The sequence below is a fragment of the Pan troglodytes genome, chromosome 17 (genome assembly GCF_028858775.2).
Source record: "Pan troglodytes isolate AG18354 chromosome 17, NHGRI_mPanTro3-v2.0_pri, whole genome shotgun sequence".
NCBI lineage: Eukaryota > Metazoa > Chordata > Mammalia > Primates > Hominidae > Pan > Pan troglodytes.
Window position 1 is genome coordinate 60,988,644 of NC_072415.2, and position 19,727 is coordinate 61,008,370.

The 19,727-nt window shown below is 37.6% G+C and overlaps 1 protein-coding gene across 8 annotated transcripts in view; it reads left to right on the forward strand.

Moving 5' to 3' along the window:
* ME2 (malic enzyme 2) overlaps positions 1-19,480 on the forward strand; it is a 69,565-nt gene extending 50,085 nt beyond the window's left edge. For 4 of the 8 annotated variants that reach the window (XM_024350844.3, XM_024350845.2, XM_054671785.2 and 1 more), the window contains exons 13-16: positions 3,603-3,705; positions 11,219-11,289; positions 11,934-12,032; positions 18,608-19,480. In XM_024350844.3, coding sequence (XP_024206612.1) covers positions 3,603-3,705; positions 11,219-11,289; positions 11,934-12,032; positions 18,608-18,775 — 441 coding nt within the window. In that variant the 3' untranslated portion in view covers positions 18,776-19,480. The remainder of the gene's footprint in view (positions 1-3,602; positions 3,706-11,218; positions 11,290-11,933; positions 12,033-18,607) is intronic. The other 4 variants (XR_010151934.1, XR_010151935.1, XR_010151937.1 and 1 more) reach the window with 1 other exon arrangement.
* The last annotated feature ends 247 nt before the right edge of the window (positions 19,481-19,727 follow it).

Consider the following 19,727-nt stretch of genomic DNA (forward strand, 5'->3'; position numbering starts at 1 on the left):
GCCTGGGGTATTTCCAGTTTGCCCTTTCTCCTGATATCCACCCCTTTGGGTATGAATCATCAAAAGTCCTGTGGTATTTATCAGCACCTATCATCCTTAATGGTCCCTGAACATCCATTTTCCTCTCTGTCATCATGAGACTTTGGGCGGCTTTGCTGTTCAGGGTCTCAGTCACAGCTTTTGATTTGGAAATCAGCAGTCATCTTGAGGGGAAGAGCTTCAAATGCTAGGCTCATATATCTTGCTTCCCTCTTCTTTTGAATCTTGGAAACCTCTCTTCCCCAACACCAAACTCTCACGATCTTGTTAGGTCTCTGCTTGCTTACAAAAATTTTTAAAAATGTATTTTATCTGGTTTTTAAAATTGTAACCAGAGGAAAATTTGGTATGAAACAACCCAGAAAATCATTGCCAAAGCAGAACTCTCAGAACTTCCTGAACTTAATATTCATACTCTTGATATATTTGGCATTCTTTTTTTTTTTTCCCCATTGTTAAACACTGTGTAGGCCAGGCACAGTGGTTCGTGCCTGTAATCCCAGCACTTTGGAATGCCAAGGTGGGCAGACCACTTGAGGCCAGGAGTTCAAGATCTGCCTGGCCAACTAAGAATACAGGTGAAACCCTGTCTCTACTAAAAATACAAAAAAATTAGCCAGGTGTGGTGGCTCACACCTGTAGTCCCAGCTACTCAGGAGGCTGAGGCTGGAGAATAGTCTGAACCCAGGAGGCAGAGGCTGTGTGAGCCAAGATTGTGCCACTGCACTCCAGCCTGGGCAACAGAGCAAGACTGTCTCAAAAAAAAAAAAAAACAACAAAAAAACAACCTTTATGTTGACACATGTATTCTCTCAAAATTCCTTTTTGACCTTTTTGACCACTCCGTTAGTCAAAATAAATTCTCATGACTGTTGGTTTCCAATTGATATAATAATTATTGAAATCTCTTCTTCTAAATCAATCACAAAATCACCATACTTAAATATTTAAAAATTAGATATTTAAAATTAGATATTTAAAATTAGATATTTAAAAATTAGTCTCTTTAGTATACTGTCTTATCTTTTTATTACTTTTAGCTTGATTGCCTGTCCTCTTCACCAGGTTTTACTACTTAAAACTAATGGTTATTCTTCCCCAAATTAAATCTTAGTCTTCTACAATGACTATTTGGTAAATATATTAAATGCATCGTGGATCGTTGACATTTCCAAAATATAAAAAATTTAAGTGTTTCGAGTAGTAGTGGTATATCACCAGAAGACTGCTCATTTAAGAATTTTGTTTTTTGTATAAATATTATTGTAATAAATGTACTTTATTGGAATAAATAAAAATTCGCCAAGGAGACTAGTTTGATATACTATATTTCATCAGTTTTAAGATCAAGGATTGCTTGAGCCCATGAGTTTGAGACCAGCCTAGGCAACGTAGCGAAACCCTGTCTGTATAAAAAATTTAAAAATTAACCAAGCATGGTGGCGCACACCTGTGGTCTTAGCTACTTGGGAGGCTGAGGTGGGAGGATTGCTTGAGCCCAGGAGGTTGAGGCTGCAGTGAGCTGTGATCGTGCCACTGAACTCCAGCCTGGGCAACAGAATGAGACCCTGTCTCAAAAATAAATAAATAAAAGAGCATGGTGTCATAGTTTACTTTTACATAAATTCTTTCTTAGTGTTACATGAAATAATGGCATAGAATTTTGACTAGTCGTCACCTGTTAAATTTTTAGTCCCGTTTTGTTTTCACCAGGGAGGTGTTACTCCAACACCGTTTGCTGCTCAGCGAGAAAAATACTCTAAAAAAAAATCTTCATAGTTGAATTGCCAGCTGCTTACATAGACCAAGTTGGACTTCAGAATAAGAATATACTATTATCATTAAAACCTGGCCATGTTTAAGCCATGGATTAATTATTGGGTTAAATGGGCAGGGAGGCAGGGATGGTGACCTGGAGAACGTGAACTGCTATAGAATCTTGTCATTATTGAAGAGATTCCCAAGATCTTTCTAAATTTCCAAACTTACTGATACCATGAGAACATTTTTTCCATGATGTGCTATATTGTATAATCTACCTTATAAGACTATTAAAATTAATGGTGCCAGAAAAATAATTACGTACTTATTGTGATAACATGTATGACATTAACCATGAACTAACCTTAATCGTCAAAGAAACAAAATTTTTAGTCACAAGTAATGTTTAGAACAGATAGATAATTGTAATAGCTATCCATAGAATAGGTAGAAAATGATATAACAATATAGAGTTGCAAGTCTAAGATAGTCAGCTGTGCCCTACTAGCATAGTTAGCTTGCTTCTACTCTTAAACCTTGTATCATTTTGAAATGGAAAGTATGTCTTGTAAAAGTAGTGGTTACTCTGCATTATTGACCTTCAGATTACCTGGAGTCAAAATCTTGAATGTTAAATCCACTAAAGCCAAGGGTCTACAATGCTATAAAGAATAATAACACAATTAATTCTCTTAGAAATACTGAATATGCCAGTAACGTTTATTATATGCCATTATAGAGCATAGTATCAAAATTGGATAGATGTGACAAATTTGGAGAAGTATTCTTCTTTAACAAGGCATCAGGCCATTTGTTTTCCTGGAGTGATACTGTGGTCATGCCACATGCCTGTGTTATAAACTGCCTACTGCTGGGTATTATAGCATCATTGAAAACCTGTGGCTATGGAGTTACAAAAAAATCTAGATTAAGATTTAACTACTACAGTTTTGATGTGTGACTTTTGAGAAAGTATTTGAAAATATTAAAGCCTTAGTTTTCTGATTTTTTAAAATTAGTGAAATGGAGATGATGATGAAGTTTTCATGATGGCAAAATTAACTGAGTTAACACATATAAAGCACTTGGTAATTAGTTTTAGCGGATATATAGTAAATGACAGCCATTTGTTTTGGTATTTCCCCTTCATTCATCGGTGTTTATATTGGTCTTTATAATATGGAATGGTATTTATTGGCCGTCTACATTTTAAATTTCTTTTTTTTTCTTTTTCTTTTTTTTTTTTGAGATGGAGTCTCGCTCTGTTGCCCAGGCTGGAGTGCAGTGGCGTGCTATCGGCTCACTGCAACCTCTGCCTCCTGGGTTCAAGTGATTCTCCCGCCTCAGGCTCCTGAGTAGCTGAGATTACAGGCATGGGCCAACACACCCAGCTAATTTTTTGTATTTTTTGTAGAGATAGGGGTTTCACTCTGTTCCAGGCCGTCTCAAACTCCAGGCCTCCAGTGATCTGCCCACCTTGGCCTCCCAAAGTGCTGGGACTGCAGGTGTAAGCTGCTGTGCCTGGCCTTAAATTTCTTAAAAATAAGTGTCTGGTTTTTAAATTTTTAGTAATAAATGATTTTTAACTTTATTATTTATTTATTGAATGTATACTACACATGAAACAAACCTCATTCTAACAAAAGGATTGTAACGAAAAGATTGTTATATAGGATATTATGCCTTGTTTCCAAGTAATATATTCGTCTATTTTACTCCAGGACTTGATTTTGTATCAATTCACCTCAATTTTCTCATCCACAGAAAATAACAAAATTGAAGTTATTTCATTTTATTAACAGGGCAGGTGTTTGTTTGCCAGTGGCAGTCCATTTGGGCCAGTGAAACTTACAGATGGGCGAGTCTTTACACCAGGTCAAGGAAACAATGTATATATTTTTCCAGGTAAATGCCACCATTATTTATGTTATAGAGCAATAGTTAATTATGTAAAAATACTTAATGGAATTCTTTGGAATGGGAGATTGAACTGAGCAACAGTATTACAGAATTTTGGTATAAATGTACAAGGAAACTCAAGGAATTCATCAAATTCAGCATGCTCCACTTTCTCTGAAAATTTATTCATATTGTTAATTAAATTTGTTTTTATTATAGAAATAATATATTGCATGATTTGTAAAAATGCAGAGGAACAGAATGGCACAAAATTATGTAACCCTTTCTATCTCCCCTTGGTGTACCTCCTTAATCATACTTCTCAGAACCATTGTCAATAATTTGCTGGGAGTTCTGATGGTTACCATCGTGACTGATAGATTTATTTCCCAGGTTCAAGCAGTTCCCCTGCCTCAGCCTCCCAAGTATCTGGGACTACAGGCATGCACCACCACACTCAGCTAATTTTTGTATTTTTAGTAGAGATGGGGTTTCACCATGTTGACCAGGCTGGTCTCGAACTCCTGACCTCAGGTGTTCTGCCCATCCCAAAGTGCTGGGATTACAGGTGTGAGCCACCACGCCCAGCCAGGTGTTCTTATTTTTTAAGATACACCCAGTATACTGGTATCACACCAAAGGAAATTAATAATAATTGCTTAATATCGTTTATCATTACCTCAGTTCAACAACTTATTTTTATTCCCAATACCTTTTTTATTCTAGAATTGCTCTTTCTAAATAGCTACTTTTAAAGCAAAAACGGTTACAGTACTCTTTGAGCTTTTTCTGGAGAATTATTAGGATTCCTTTCAATGTTTCTGCCTTTGTGCTGTATTTTCCATAAATTTCTGGTGATCCTCAGTTGTCTCTTTCTTTTAAGCAAGACTGTGTTGAGTAAAACAGGAATTTTGTATGATTTTCTTTTGCACTTGTGTCTTTTTTCTTCTGGTAGGTCTTTCCCTGACTAGCTGACAGCAGGCTCTAATTAAGATATGACAAGTTTATATAGGCTGGCATCAGGCAAGCATGTATAACTGTTGTCAAAGTAAAGAGGGTATTTAGTCTGTGAATATCCTGGTACTTTTCTATATTTTTCTCCTTTTTTTTGCCCCTCGTGTTTTCCTATATGTCTCTTGAGACCTAACTTCTATAATAGAAACTGTCCTGTCATCCATAATCTCTTTCTAGAACTTGATAATGTTCAAAATTAATGTGTTCTATTCAGTAACATTTCTATGGCCTAAAAGACATGAGGGCAGGAAAGGAAATACTTTTCTGCTGATTTTAACAAAGCTATTTTTTTAAACTTTTTTTTTAGTTCCAGGGGTACATATGAAGGTTTGTTATATAGGTAAATTGTGTGTTGCAGGGGGTTTCATGTATAGATTATTTCATCACCCGGGTAATAAGCATGGTACCCAATAGGTAGTTGTTTGATCCTTACCCTCTTCCCGCCCTCTACCCTTAAGTAGGCCCCAGTGTCTGTTGTTCCCTTCTTTGTGTCCATGAGTTCTTATCACTTAGCTCCACTTGCAAGTGAGAACATACGGCATTTGGTTTTCTGTTCCTGTGTTAGTTCACTTAGGATAATAGCCTCCAGCTCCATGCATGTTACTGCAAAGGACGTGATCTCATTCATTTTTTTGGCTGCATAGTATTTTTTTTTATTTATACACATGGTGTATATGTGCCACATTTACTTTATCCAGTTTACTATTGATGGGCATTTAGATTAATTCTATGTCTTTACTATTGTGAATAGTGCTGCAGTGAACATACACATGCATGTGTCTTTATGGTAGAATGATTTATATTCCTTTGAGTATATAGCCAATAATAGGATTGCTGGGTCGAATGGTTGTTCTAAATTCAGCAAAACCATTTTTTATATCATATCTGAGTATTAAGGAATTTAGCAGTTGATTATTTTTATATAACACTTTAAAGTCCTAACTTAAATAACAGCTATGGATACCATAAATATAGACATTAAAAATGACCTGGCCAGGCATGGTGGCTCTCGCCTGTAATCCCAACATTTTGGGAGGCCGAGGCAGGAGGATTGCTTGAGGCCAGGAGTTTGAGACCAGCCTGGGCAACATAGTGAGACCTTGTTTCTTCCAAAAATTAAAAAAATTAACCAGGTGTAGTGGTGCACACCCCTAGTCCCAGCTAGTCAGGAGGCTGAGATGGAAGGATCGCATGAGCCTGGGAGGTCCAGGCTGCAGTGAGCCATCATCATGCCAGTGCACTCCAGCCTGGGCAACAAAGTGAGACTGTCTCAAAAAAATAAAATAAAATGACCTGGCATTTGAGGCAGAAATGAGCCTAAAAACAGGAGGATTGGCTGAAAGTCCGTTTATAAAGCAACTTAAAAATAAAACTGTTAATATTTGAATGACCTAGTTGAGCAACTATAACAACCGGATGAAAAATTTTTTTAAGACTTTAAAAGGGTCAAAGGGATAAGATATTGGCTCTAATGGAATATTGGAGAATTCTGGACCAAGGTTAGGGAGGGAACAAATGCACAGAACAAGCTTTTGAAGCCAGTTTTACAGTGGAAATATAGACCAGGAAGAAAGTGGCTAAGAGGTACAGCTGTGCTTTTCATGGAAAGTGGACAAGATCGGCACCATGTCCGAGTCTGGCACTACCTCCCACTCTGGACTGAAACCCTAAAGTGCTGTACCTTGGATTGGGGGTATAGTTTGCAGCAGCAATGGGTGATTTAGAAAACCTCAAGCCTCTGTTCGGGACTGCCAGTGCCCACAAGTGCCCAGCAGAAGCAAACAAAAATTTCTCTGAAATAAGATAATGGCATCCTAGTCCTCAAATTATTTTTATAAATTTTCAAGTACAACCTAAGTAGAAAAATAAAAAAAAGATAATGAGGCACATAAAGAGACATAACAACAGAAGCCAAAACCAGCGAAAACAAGAAAAACAGACACACTGAAACCCTGGATATACCGTAAATGCTATGAAACAAATATGCTTATTATGTTTATAGAGATAAAAGCCAATCTTGAAAACTTAAGACAAGTACCACTAAATTCTAGAATTGAAAAACGTAGTAATCTATAAGAACTGAGTGAGCTGGGTGTAGTGGCTCATGCCTGTAATCCCAGCACTTTGCGAGACCAAGGTGGAAGAATTGCTTGAGCCCAGGAGTTTGAGACCAGCCCTGGCAACGTAGTGAGACCCCCATCTCTATAAAATTAAAAAAAAAAAAAAATTAGCCAGGCATAGTGGCATATGCCTGTAGTCCTAGCTATTCAGGAGGCTGAGATGGGAGGATCACTCGAGCTTGGGAGGTCAAGGCTGGAGTGAGTCATGATTGGGCCACTGCACTCCAGCCTGGGTGACAGAGCAAGACCCTGTCTCAAAAAAAAAAAAAAAAAAAAAAAAATGAGTGAATGAGGCTTATGGCAGATTAGACCAGAGAGAATTAATCAGCTGGAAAATATCTCAGAAGAAACAATCCAGAATGCAGCACAGAGAGACCAAAAAAAAAAAAAAAAAAAAAAAAAATAGGTAAGGGACATACATTTCATTGATAGATCTTTAATTGAAGTCCTAGAAGAAATGAGAATGAAGCAGAGGCAACATGTGCCGGCCTCATGGCTGAGGTTTTTTTTAGAACTGGTGATTAACAATCAATATTCAAAAAGCTCACAGAAACCCATGTGGGATGCATAAAAAGAAATCTACATCTAGGAACATTATTGTGAGGCTTCAGAATCACCACAAAGAGAAGAATATGAAAGCAGTCAGAACAAAAAGATTTCCTTCAAAGAAGCGACCGTTAGACTGACAGCAGACTCCTCAGTGACAATAAGATACGAAGGCAGTCGTAATGACCTATTAAAGTTGCTTATGGGAAATACTTGCCAACCTAGAATTCATTACACAGTGAAAAATATCCTTCAAGAATTAAAGCAAAATGAAGACATTTTTCAGAAAAACAAAAAACCGGGGATTCACCACCTGGCAGACTGTTTTTATATTAAAGGAAAGGAAATTTTGTTCCTTAGGGAAAAAGAAAATAATCCCACATAGAAACCCTAAGGTGTAGGAAGGAATGAAAAGCAAAGAAAGTTATGAATAAGTGAGTGGGTACAACAAAATGAATGTTGTTTATATAGAGTGAAACAAACATCACATGGGATTTTGAAAAATATATATAGAGAGAATTAAAAAGCACAACAACAATAGCTCCGTTAAATAGAGTTAAGCTGTTATGTGGGACTTACATTGATTGACAGGAAGGTAAATTAAAAATTATAATGTGGAGCTGGGGACATTGGCTCACACCCATAATCCCAGCACTTTGGGATGTCAAGATGGGAGGATCACTTGAGGCCAAGAGTTTGAGACTAGCCCTGACAACATAGGGAGACTCTGTCTCTACAAAAAAAAAAAAAATGTAACTAGCCAGGTGTGGTGACATGTGCCTGTAGTCCCAGCTACTCCAGACACTGAGGACAGATGATCACTTGAGCCTAGGAGTTTGAGGTTACAGCAAGCTTTGGTCGTGCCACAGCACTGTAGCCTGGGCAATAGAGCGAGACCCTGTCTCAGAAAAAAATTTAATGTAGAATGTTGGTGGTTAAAGATGCATGATATAAATTTTAGGATAACCATTAAAACACTACAAAGACTTCCTGTTTATGGTAAGGTAATGTTGGGATGAAATGAAACAACAAAAATCCGAAAAGCAAGAAAAACGAGGAAAAGGAACATAGGCAAGACAAGATGAGATGAGAGTGATGAGACTAAATGTTTGGGGGCTAAATCTGCCCCAATTACTTGAAAAAAAAAACTAAAAGTAAAAGTAAAAACCACATTAAATCTAAATGGACCACATTCTCTACTTAAAAAAATGCTATTAACCATGTGATCTTCTCAGTCATGAGGTAATCTGGTGACTACCCTTCCTCAAAGCCAGTTGGGATATTCTTTGAATAGAGTAAAACAGTGTTTCTAGGCTGGGAGACACCAGACATAGTTGAGGACAGAGGTGCTAGAAAATAGGAAGTTTAAAAGCATGTGCGGTGATGCTCAGAGGAGGTAAACCCCACCCTCATGCTCATAGCTTCCAATCATTTTCTCTAGTTCTTAACTCTTAAATGTGAGAAATGCTTGAAGATTACTAGTCATCTGAAGAAAGTCTCTTTATTAAAGATTTTCATAAAAGAGACCAAAGCAGACAAACAGAAAAAGACATCTTGGGGAAAAAAAACAAGGATAATGGGAAGAGAAGGAAAGTTTTAAAAATTATCAATATCCTCAGGGGGACAAAATATTATATCCTATAAAGACAGATTTTTATTTTTTAAAAAAATAGAAAGCAAAACAAGCTCCTAAAAATAAAGTTTGATAGCAGAAAGAAGAAAAAGATGAGTTAAGTCACCTAAAAAGAGAGCAAAGGACAGGAGAAGGAAAATAAAGAAAATTAGAGAGCCAATCCAAGAGGTACAATATCAGAAAATATAAATGTCAGGGAACAAGAACAGAAAAATGGAGGGAAGTGAATCCTCAAGACTTCATGAACATTCCCCAAAACTGAAAGACTCGTGTTTTCAGATAGGAAGCGCCTACTCACTGAATGCTAAACATGATGAATTAAAATAATGCACATCAAAGCACAGTGTTATGAAATTGTAGACCGTTAGGTATAAAAATAAGGATCTGGCTGGGCACAGTGGCTCATGCCTGTAATCCCAGCACTTTGGGAGGCTGAGGCAAGAGGATTGCGTGAGTCCAGAAGTTTGAAACCAGCCTGGGCAACATAGTAAAACCCTGTCTCTACAAAAAATAAAAAAATTAGCCAGATGTGATGGTACATGCCTGTAATCCCAGCTACTCAGGAAGCTGAGGTAGGAGGATCGCTTGAGTCCAGGGAGGTTGAGGTTGCAGTGAGCTTGTGCCACTGTACTCCAGCCTGAGTGACAGAGCGAGACCCTGTTGCCAAAAAAAAATTTTTTTAAAAGGGATCCTACATGCATCCAGAGATTAAACGAAAACAATCACCTGAAAAGGCTCTGAACTCAGATTGATGCTTCTCACCAGCACTGGAAGCTAGATGGTATTGGAATAATACCTCACAGTTCTGAAGGAAAAATATTTCCAAGCCAGAATTCTAAACCTAGACAAACTATCAAATATAAGTAGAAAGAAGTAAACAAACACATTTTCAGAAATGCAAGATTTCAAAAAATATATATCTCCCATGCACTGTTCTTCAGAAAGCCTTGGGAGAATGTACCCTACCAAAAGAGGGAGTAATAAACTAGGAAAAGTTGAATTTGGGAAATGGAATCAACTTAGAAAGAAGCAAAGAGGCCTGTAATGATAAAGGGGTTTTCTAGGATGACAGCTCCATAGCTGGAATGGGGGACAACCAGACCAGAATGGAGCTTTAGCAGATTTATTCTAGAGCAGGAAATTCGAGAATATATAAAGTAGCTAAAATAGAAGAAAATGTAGACAATTGAGTGAGAGTTCAAGGGTGAAATAACAATGTTAAATACTAAAAAATCAAAGTAAAGGAAAAAGGACAATTATTAACTTCAGGAAAGACAAAGTTATGCAGAAAAGGAAAAGTAACCATGATATAAACATTGAATATTGATTGAACCACAATTATGCTCTAACTATATTGGGAAGAAGAAAGAAAGCTGAAAATATGAAAGAGCACTAAATATTTACTCCTACAGGAAGGAGTCAGTGATCTCCAAAATAGAAAATGCAAGATCAGCACAATAAGAGAAGGCAAAAAAAAAAAAAAAAAAATCCCAGCACTTTGGGAGGCCGAGGCGGGCGGATCACGAGGTCAGGAGATCGAGACCATCCTGGCTAACACGGTGAAACCCCGTCTCTACTAAAAATACAAAAAAATTAGCCGGGCGTGGTAGCGGGCGCCTGTAGTCCCAGCTACTCGGGAGGCTGAGGCAGGAGAATGGCGTGAACCTGGGAGGCGGAGCTTGCAGTGAGCCGAGATCGCGCCACTGCACTCCAGCCTGGGCGACAGAGCGAGACTCCGTCTCAAAAAAAAAAAAAAAAAAAAAAAAAAAAAAAAAAAAAAAAAAAAAAAAAAGAGAGAGAGAAAAAAAAATCACAAGAAACATAAGTTATTTAAGAGTGAGAGAGAGAAACAATCAGCTAAAAAAAATTGTCATTGCCTCTGTAGAGCAAGAAGTGGAGTGTTAGAGGTGAGCTGGGAACTGGAGTTAAAACAAGCGTTGATGAATTGTATGTATTTGTCATTTTCATAAATGTAAAAACTAAACTGAGAAAAGCCATTTGATATTTCTGAAATTACTTAGCGAATAAGAATTATTAAAGATCGTTTGATTTTAACTCAGATTTCTGTTTCTTCTTGGCTGTTTTCTGTTTGGGGGGAGCTGTTTGCGATGTGGATGGATTACCATTTATTTGCCTGAATATAGGAATTTACTTCTTTCATAATTTGAAAAGTGACCATACTAGTAAACTTTAAAATGTGTTCTAGGTGTGGCTTTAGCTGTTATTCTCTGTAACACCCGGCATATTAGTGACAGTGTTTTCCTAGAAGCTGCAAAGGTAAATGTTTTAAATGTTGTTTATTTTATAAAGGATGAATTATAAAGATGAGTAGATCTGAAAATTAAAGGCAGAGAATGGGTTAAATCTGCCTTATTAATGAAAAGGAAGTTACTCAAATTACTTTTATGATTTGCCTATTTATGCATAAAATTAATTTTTTTAATCATGACTTAAATTTTTGTAAACTGAATCCTCTCATTTTAATAACACTTACACTATACTTGCAATTTGTATATCTGAATATATTGTGACAGCATAGATAACTCCTTGCATGTTTTTAATGGACAAGTACTGGTATTATTTGGAGTGCTGGCCTATGGGAGCTCCAGACTTTGAAGTATTTCTGAAGAACTCACATTAATACAATTAATGTCTGTTTTCAAAGTAGCCATTGCAATTAAGCCAAGCTCTACATGTGTAATATAAAGCAGAATATAATCAATAAGTCTTTAAATCTGGTTATTTATTGTTTAGTGATGAACAGTTTTAATTTCTGCAGTGGTTTAAGTGTATTCCTTCAAGAAATAAGAGGAATTATATTACCTGTATTACTCTCTGTTTCCCCAATGCTTTTTCCATTTTACTGGGTCCTTATTCTGTTATTTAAACAAACAAAAGCAAAATGCTGTTTTTCTCTTCAGGCCCTGACAAGCCAATTGACAGATGAAGAGCTAGCCCAAGGGAGACTTTACCCACCACTTGCTAATATTCAGGAAGTTTCTATTAACATTGCTATTAAAGTAAGTAATAACTTAAACTTCTTCACATTAATTTTAATGACATTTTCTTATACAAGAAATACAGGTTTATTAAGATAAATCTGAAACATTTAGAAGGCTGCAAAGAAGAAATTTTAGGCCCATATTCTTACTACCAGAATATAACACACGTGATTATTTTGGGTTTGTTGCCTTCTAGTCTTTTTTCTTTGCAAACACATACATGCATACACACATGCATGTAGTCACTTGTGCCTTTTTGAAAAATTGTTTTAAAGAATAGAGATAGGGGTCTTCCTGTGTTGCCCAGGCTGGTCTCTAACCCCTTGGCCTGAAGCGATCCTCCTGCTTTGGACTCCCACAGTGCTTGGATTACTGGCATGAGCCAGCACCTGGCCTGTGCCCATTCTTATAATTGGTTTCTAACTGCACTTTTTCCCCTTAATATATTGTAAGTCTTTTCCATGTAACTTAGTAATAATTCTCATGTATGTGATCATTAATGCTGCATGGCATTCTCTTTATTATTTTTTCAAAATTTATTTCATCATTTCTCTGTTTTCGGACATTTAAGTTTTTAGCTTCTTATTGTTAGAAATAACACTGTAGGCTGGGCGCAGTGGCTTACACCTGTAATCCCAGCACTTTGGGAGGCCGAAGCGGGTGGAACATCTGAGGTCAGGAGTTCGAGACCAGCCCAGCCAACATGGTGAAACCCCGTCTCTACTAAAAATACAAAAAAAGTTAGCCAGGCGTGGTGGTGGGCACCTGTAATCCCAGCTACTCTGGAGGCTGAGGCAGGAGAATCACTTGAACCTGGGAGAAGGAGGTTGCAGTGAGCCGAGATCGTGCCATTGCACTCCAGCCTGGGCCACAAGAGCAAAACTCCATCTCAAAAAAAAGAAAGAAAGAAAGAAAGAAATAACAGCGTAATGAACATCTATCTTTACAGATAAATCTTTGTGTGTATTTGTGATGGTTTCTTTTTTTTTTTTTTTTTTTTTCGCCCAGGCTTGAGTGCAGTGGCGGAATCTCAGCTCACGGCTCACTGCAACCTCTGCCTCCCAGGTTTAAACAATTCTCCTGCCTCAGCCTCCCAAGTAGCTGGGATTACAGATGCCCACCACCATGCCCAGCTAATTTTTTGTATTTTTAGTAGAGACGGGGTTTCACCATGTTGGTCAGGCTGGTCTCGAACTCCTGACCTCAGGTGATCCACCTGCCCTGGCCTCTCAAAGTGCTGGGATTACAGGCGTGAGCCACCACGCCCGGGCTGTGATGGTTTTTTTTTTGGGGGGATAAATTCTAAGCTTAAGAACAAAGGTTTTTAAGGTGTTTTAAGGCTTCTGATGCATATTGTCAAATGAGCTCTTCAGAAAAAGTACTGATTTACATTGCAGCAATTAGATATGAGTGTATCTTTTTCCACACTTTTGCCAATACTTATAATTATTTTTTTAATCTTGCATATTTAATAGGTAAAATTGTTTCTCATTATTAAGGCATTGTTAGTGAGATTGAAGAATTAATATATATATATTAAGTGTATATGTACTGTTTGCTGTGGTGCAGATATTTTCCCATTTGTCATTTGTTTTAACTTTATAGAATTGTTTGACATGTCTTTTAAAAGTTTTTTATGGAATTATTTGTTTATTTTGTGGATTCTCTCCTCACCTTTTATGAATATTAATGCCTTCTGTCACTCCAAAATCATAACTGTCTACTTGCATTTTCTAAAATAAAACTTTTTTAATCTCTCTGGGATTTATTTTAATGTATGATATGAGAAAGGGAAACATTTTTTCCTGAGTAGTTAACCAGTTGCCCCAGCATTATTTATTGATTAATGCATCCGTTGTTTACAGTTAATTGGGAATTGAATCTGTTCCTGGGATTTCTATTCCTGACCATTTTTGTTTACTATCTGACACTGTTTTAAATTTTATAATGTGTATAATGTAACATTCAGTACTTTATCTTTCCCATCATTATGCTTTTTCAGTGTTTTCTTGACTGTTCTAAATTGTTTTCTTCTGGACAAGTTTTTGTATCTGCTTTTTTAATTTTAAAAAACTCTGCAACTTTGTATGAAATTGTTGCATTTATAAATTGGTGAAGTTGGGTCTTTCAGTATTGAGTATTCTCCAATCACTATCTCTCTTTACTTATTAAGATCTTTTTTAAAAAGTGTTTCAGTATAATTTTGTTTTCTTCATCTGAATATGGCATTTTTACTTTTTTCTAAATATTTTTAAATTTCTGTTTTTCTAACAAAGACTTTTTTTCTTTCCAAGTATCTTCTCATTGATCATTTCTAATATATAGGAAAAGGTAGGAATAATACTAATTTGAAAACATTCATTTTTATGAATTTACTTGATGACCAGTTTTTTGAACAATCTTATTTTAATAGTTTCTCATTTCATTTGGAATTGTTGAGTTTTTAATTGTCTGCAAGTAATTTTTTCTTTTTTTAATATGCATAGTCCATTTTTCTCTAACTATAAATTAGCTGAAACTGCAGAATAGTCTTAAGCAATTAGGTTGATAAGAGTATTCTTGTACTTTTTTTTCAATTTAGAGACAGAGTCTATGTTGCCAAGCTGATCTCAAACTCCTAGGCTCAAGTGATCCTTCTGCCACAGCCTCCCGAGTAGCTAGAGGCACATGCCACCACACCTGGCTAACATCTTTGTATGTTAATATTAAATATGATGCTAGCTTTTGATTGAAATAAGTATTTTCTACTTTTTAAAAGAAGTAGTCTTCTATTTCTAGATTACTAAGATTTTTCTTAAACATTAGGATTGACTGTGGAATTTATCAGCCACAATTTCAACTTCCATACAGTTGATCATAAAATTTTATCATTTTGACTATTAAATTTATTTATTTATTTTGAGGCAGAGTTTTACTCTGTCACCCAGGTTGGAGTGCAGCGACGTGATCTCAGCTCACTGCAACCTCTGCCTCCCAGGCTCAAGCGATCTTCCCACCTCGGCCTCCCAAGTAGCTGGGACCACAGGCATGTACCACCATGTCCAACTAATTTTTTTTTGCATTTTTGGTAGAGATGGGGGTTTGCAGTGTTGCCCAGACTGGTCTCAAACTCCTGAGCTGAGGAGATCTGCCCACCTTGGCCTCCCAAAGTGCTGGGATTATAGATGTGAGCCACTGTGGCCAGCTTCGACTGTTAATTTTATTATTACATTGTTTTGGTGCCTGTAACCTAAGCAAAGATTGGGAATTGGTAAAGGATGGTATGTTCAGGGAATAATAGTTGAGCCTGGGGGAACAGGTAGGGAAATGGCATGGAAGAAAATTTGAAAGTTATATTAAAGCCAGCTGTACAAATATACAAATGCCAGGCTAAGGAGTATGATTACCTTCTACTGCAAAACAGTTGAAGATTTTAGAGCCCAGAACTAGGATGATAGAGTCCAACTTTAGAATTTATAGAATGATATTACAGGTGGGAGAGATTTTGGAAGATCTTAGTCAGTTAAGAGATTACTGGGCCAGGCAGAGTGGCTCACTCCTGTAATCACAGCACTTTCAAAGGCCAAGGCAGGAGGATGGCTTGAGGCTGTAAGTTTAAGACCATCCCTGGACAACAAAGCAAGATCTCATCTCTACCAAAAAAAAAAAAAAAAAAAAATTAGCCGGGTACAGTGATATGTGCCTGTAGTCCCACCTACTCAGGAGGCTGGGATGGGAGGATCACTTAAACACAGGAGGCCAAGGCTGCAGTGAGCTATGATCATACCACTGCACTCCAGTGTGGGTGACAGAGCAAGACCCTGTCTCTAAGAAAGAAAAAAGAGAGAGAAATAATTGGTGTGTCCAAATGAGAGGTAGTACATGAGGTCATAGAAGGAGACCTCTGCTTAGGATTAGTATAGCAACAGAGGCCCAGGTTCATGTCTCTGTGTTTCCCCAGAGACAGGAGTAGAGAGTGTGCTGTGTCTGCAGTGGCATAGGCTTTTCTTTTTAGGAGCAAATAAGGAAGTGGTGAGTAGAGGAGGCAGAGCTTTGTGTCTGTCCCCACCACAAACAGCCACTGATTCACCCCTTTGGCTCTATGAGCAGGGCTGTGTGTGCTCCTCTGACAGCCACCAGTCACCTCCTGCATGCCTCCAGGACCAAGAGGAGCTTTCTCCAATCTCATGCCTTGCCCGTAATCTTTTTCTGTGGTTACACCAGCCTGTGGGAAAGAGATTTGCAGTGAGTGTGAGCCCCCCTTATGTCTAAAGCTTGCAGTTGTTCCAGAATAAAACACTAGCTCACATTGACCTTTGGCAGTTCCTTAAAATTTTAGCTGACTTCTTATTGTATGCATGGTGGCCACTGCCTCATTCTCCCTCCCATGCTCTGCCACAAGTGAGAGTTTCTGTGTCTAGTCTGCCGCCTTCTCTCCTTCATTCATTTATTTATAAATTTATATTTATTTATTTATGTTAATTATGCTGCTCACTGGCTTCAGAACACCTCCCACTGCCCCTCACATCAGGCAGGCCACGTATTCAGCTCTCCAAGGTCGGAAGGAATGAGGAAAAGTGTGTTTATTCCATCCTCCTGGAAGCAAAAATCTCTGCCTGTCTTTTTATATCATTCCTGTTTTTCCTGTTTAGTACAAAAACTGAGAAGAGCAATTTGGTCAACAAACTGTACTAATGACATGTGTTATGTTTATTTGGCCCTTAGGTTTTTTGTTTGTTTGTTTGTTTTTGAGATGGAGTCTCAACTCTGTCGCCCAGGCTGGAGTGAAGTGGTGCAATCTCAGTTCAACACAACCTCTGCCTCCCAAGTTCAAGTGATTCTCCTGCCTCAGCCTCCTGAGTAGCTGGGATTACAGGTGCCCGCCACCACGCCTGACTAATTTTTGTATTTTTAGTAGAGACAGGGTTTCACCATGTTGGCCAGCCTGGTCTCAAACTCCTGACGTCAGGTGATCCACCTGCCTCAGCCTCCCAAAGTGCTGGGATCACAGGTGTGAGCCACCGTGCCCAGCCAGCCCTTAGGTTTTTAACCTCAGATCTTTATTGCAGTTACCTGCCACTGAGGATCTAGCCCTTCCCTACTTTTTCCTAGTCAGTGATAATAAAATATTTGTAAAATATGTTTTCTATAATAGAACAGAAAACAATTGAACACATTTTCTATCACAAAATACACTGAGATTGAGTTCTTGGTACCAAGGATTATTTTTTAATAACCATCTTATTCTGAGATTTTTCTTTTAGAAAGTTGAAATATGAAACTTTAATAATGGTTACCATTTGGAATGAGAATTAGAGGAGGAGAGCGACATCTTATAATTGTTTGAATTTTTTCTACCATATGTCACTACATTTTTTTAAGTTAAAATAAAACCTGCCGGGCATGGTGGCTCATGCCTGTAATCTTAGCACTTAGGTAGGCCAAGGCAGGCGGATCACCTGCGGTCAAGAGTTCAGGAGCAGCCTAGCCAACATGGCAAAACCCCATCTCTACTGCACATACAAAAATTTACCAGGCATGGTGTTGCATGCCTGTAGTTCCAGCTACTGGGGAGACTGAGGCAGGAGAATCGCTTGAACCCAGGAGATGGAGGTTGCAGTGAGCTGAGATCGTGCCACTGCACTCCAGCCTGGGTGACAGAGCAAGGCTTCATCTCAAATAAATAAATAAATAAATCCATAACAGAGCAAGGCTCCATCTTAAATAAATAAATAAATAAATAAAACCATGACTTCAGAACTTTACTGTGTGAGAGGCACTGTGCTACCCTGTGAGGAAGTGTTTCACATTCCTCATTTTATATCAGAACTGAGGCTCAAGGGCTTATTCTCACCACCAATCATGGTGTGTGGCTTGGGTGGAGAATTTGAAATTCACTCAAGCCACCTTTGGTGGGGAGTAGTCGAGCTTACTGTTGAGGGTCTAATATCTAGACTCAGAATGCTTTGGGTTTGAAACAGCTCTCAAGTAACTACTTTGGGCAAGTTACTTAAACTCCTCTCATTCCTCATATGCAGAATGAGAATAATGATAGCACTTATCTCCTGGGGTTCTTGTCGAGAGTAAAGGAGGTATCCTTGTAAAACACATAGAAAGTGCCTGGCACTCAGTGATAGTGATGTCAGTTCCCCTGTATAGGTTCTAGCCCTGACTTCACCTGACCTTATAGTTCTAGTGTCTAAATCCTGATTTATAATAATTACTATGCCTCTTAATCCAAATTCTAGAGCAGAAACCTCTCTCTCACCTTGGGTTAGGTTTTCTTCCTGGTCAAGTTGGCTATGATTAGGAAATAGTCTCTGTGCCCCTCTAGAAAGGCCACTCTTTCAGCAAGACTGGGAGGAATGACATAGGCTGGGCAGGTTATCTAAATGTATTTACTAGAATGACACAGTAGAACTTAAATGTGTTTGATCTTTTAAACTTTCCATAGTTTCCAAATGTTTTGAAAGGAGTCAAAGCAATGTTATTTTTTATTGTGAAAAAAGAAAAATGCCATTCTTCTAAACTTATTTTCCTGTGTTATAATAGTATATTGTCTCTCTAATAGGTTAATACTCAGAGCCTACACAATAACCTTACTTATTTTTCAGGTTACAGAATACCTATATGCTAATAAAATGGCTTTCCGATACCCAGAACCTGAAGACAAGGCCAAATATGTTAAAGAAAGAATATGGCGGAGTGAATATGATTCCCTGCTGCCAGATGTGTATGAATGGCCAGAATCTGCATCAAGCCCTCCTATGATAACAGAATAGAAGCACTCCCCGATAAATACTTTCTGTGCTCCAGGGAACCCCTTTTTTCAGACAAGAAGAGATAATGTCTTCAGTTTTATGGTGTTTTCTGTGTTTTGTTCTCCCTGACCACTTTGGTTGATGTATTTTTTCCATGCATCTCCACATCTGTTGGGGTAGACGTGTTGATTGATTGCATTGCCCACCAGCACCCTACAATCAGATAGTTGTGATGCTTTAATTCTAACATACAGCCCATACCACATCCAGGAGATGTAAAAAGTGTGTTTGTGAATGTCTTCACTTGTACTCTAATTCAGACTTTCCAAAGTATTTGCTATTTACTATTATGGGTAATACTCTTCTCTGGCCTAGTTCTTACAGAGCTACTAAAATAGAAATGTACTTTTATGGATAGAAGTACAGAATTTTGAGAAGAAACTAAATTTTCACCAAATTTTAAGGAAAAATTGTCATTATCTAAAAATGTTCTTATATATCTGCTTCATCTTAGCTTCATACTCTGAAATTCCCTATAGCAGACAGAGCTAGGGAAATATTAAAAATTTACCCTATTTATTTTCTGGAAATAAATCAAGCCTTAACTATAACATTATGAGAGTAATGGGAACTACTGCTGGCTTTAAGTAAATAAAAGTCATTGTTTTCAACAGTGTATAAAAATCATAGTGTAACCTTTTTATTTAATAAATATCTTGCATTTAATTGCTTCAGTTATGCTATCTTATTGCCCAACTAGAAATTTAGATTTGCTTATGGAAAACACCTATTTTTGTTACTTCTAGATGATTCTAGGAGGGAGTATAAGATACCTAACTCATATGGGAACATCACATGACTTTTTAAATCTAAATTAGTCATGCTTCACATCAAAATGAGTCATATTTAACTGGAGAAACTATGCCCTTATTCCAGAACTGATGCTCTTTATTACTTGAGATAATTTTGGAAT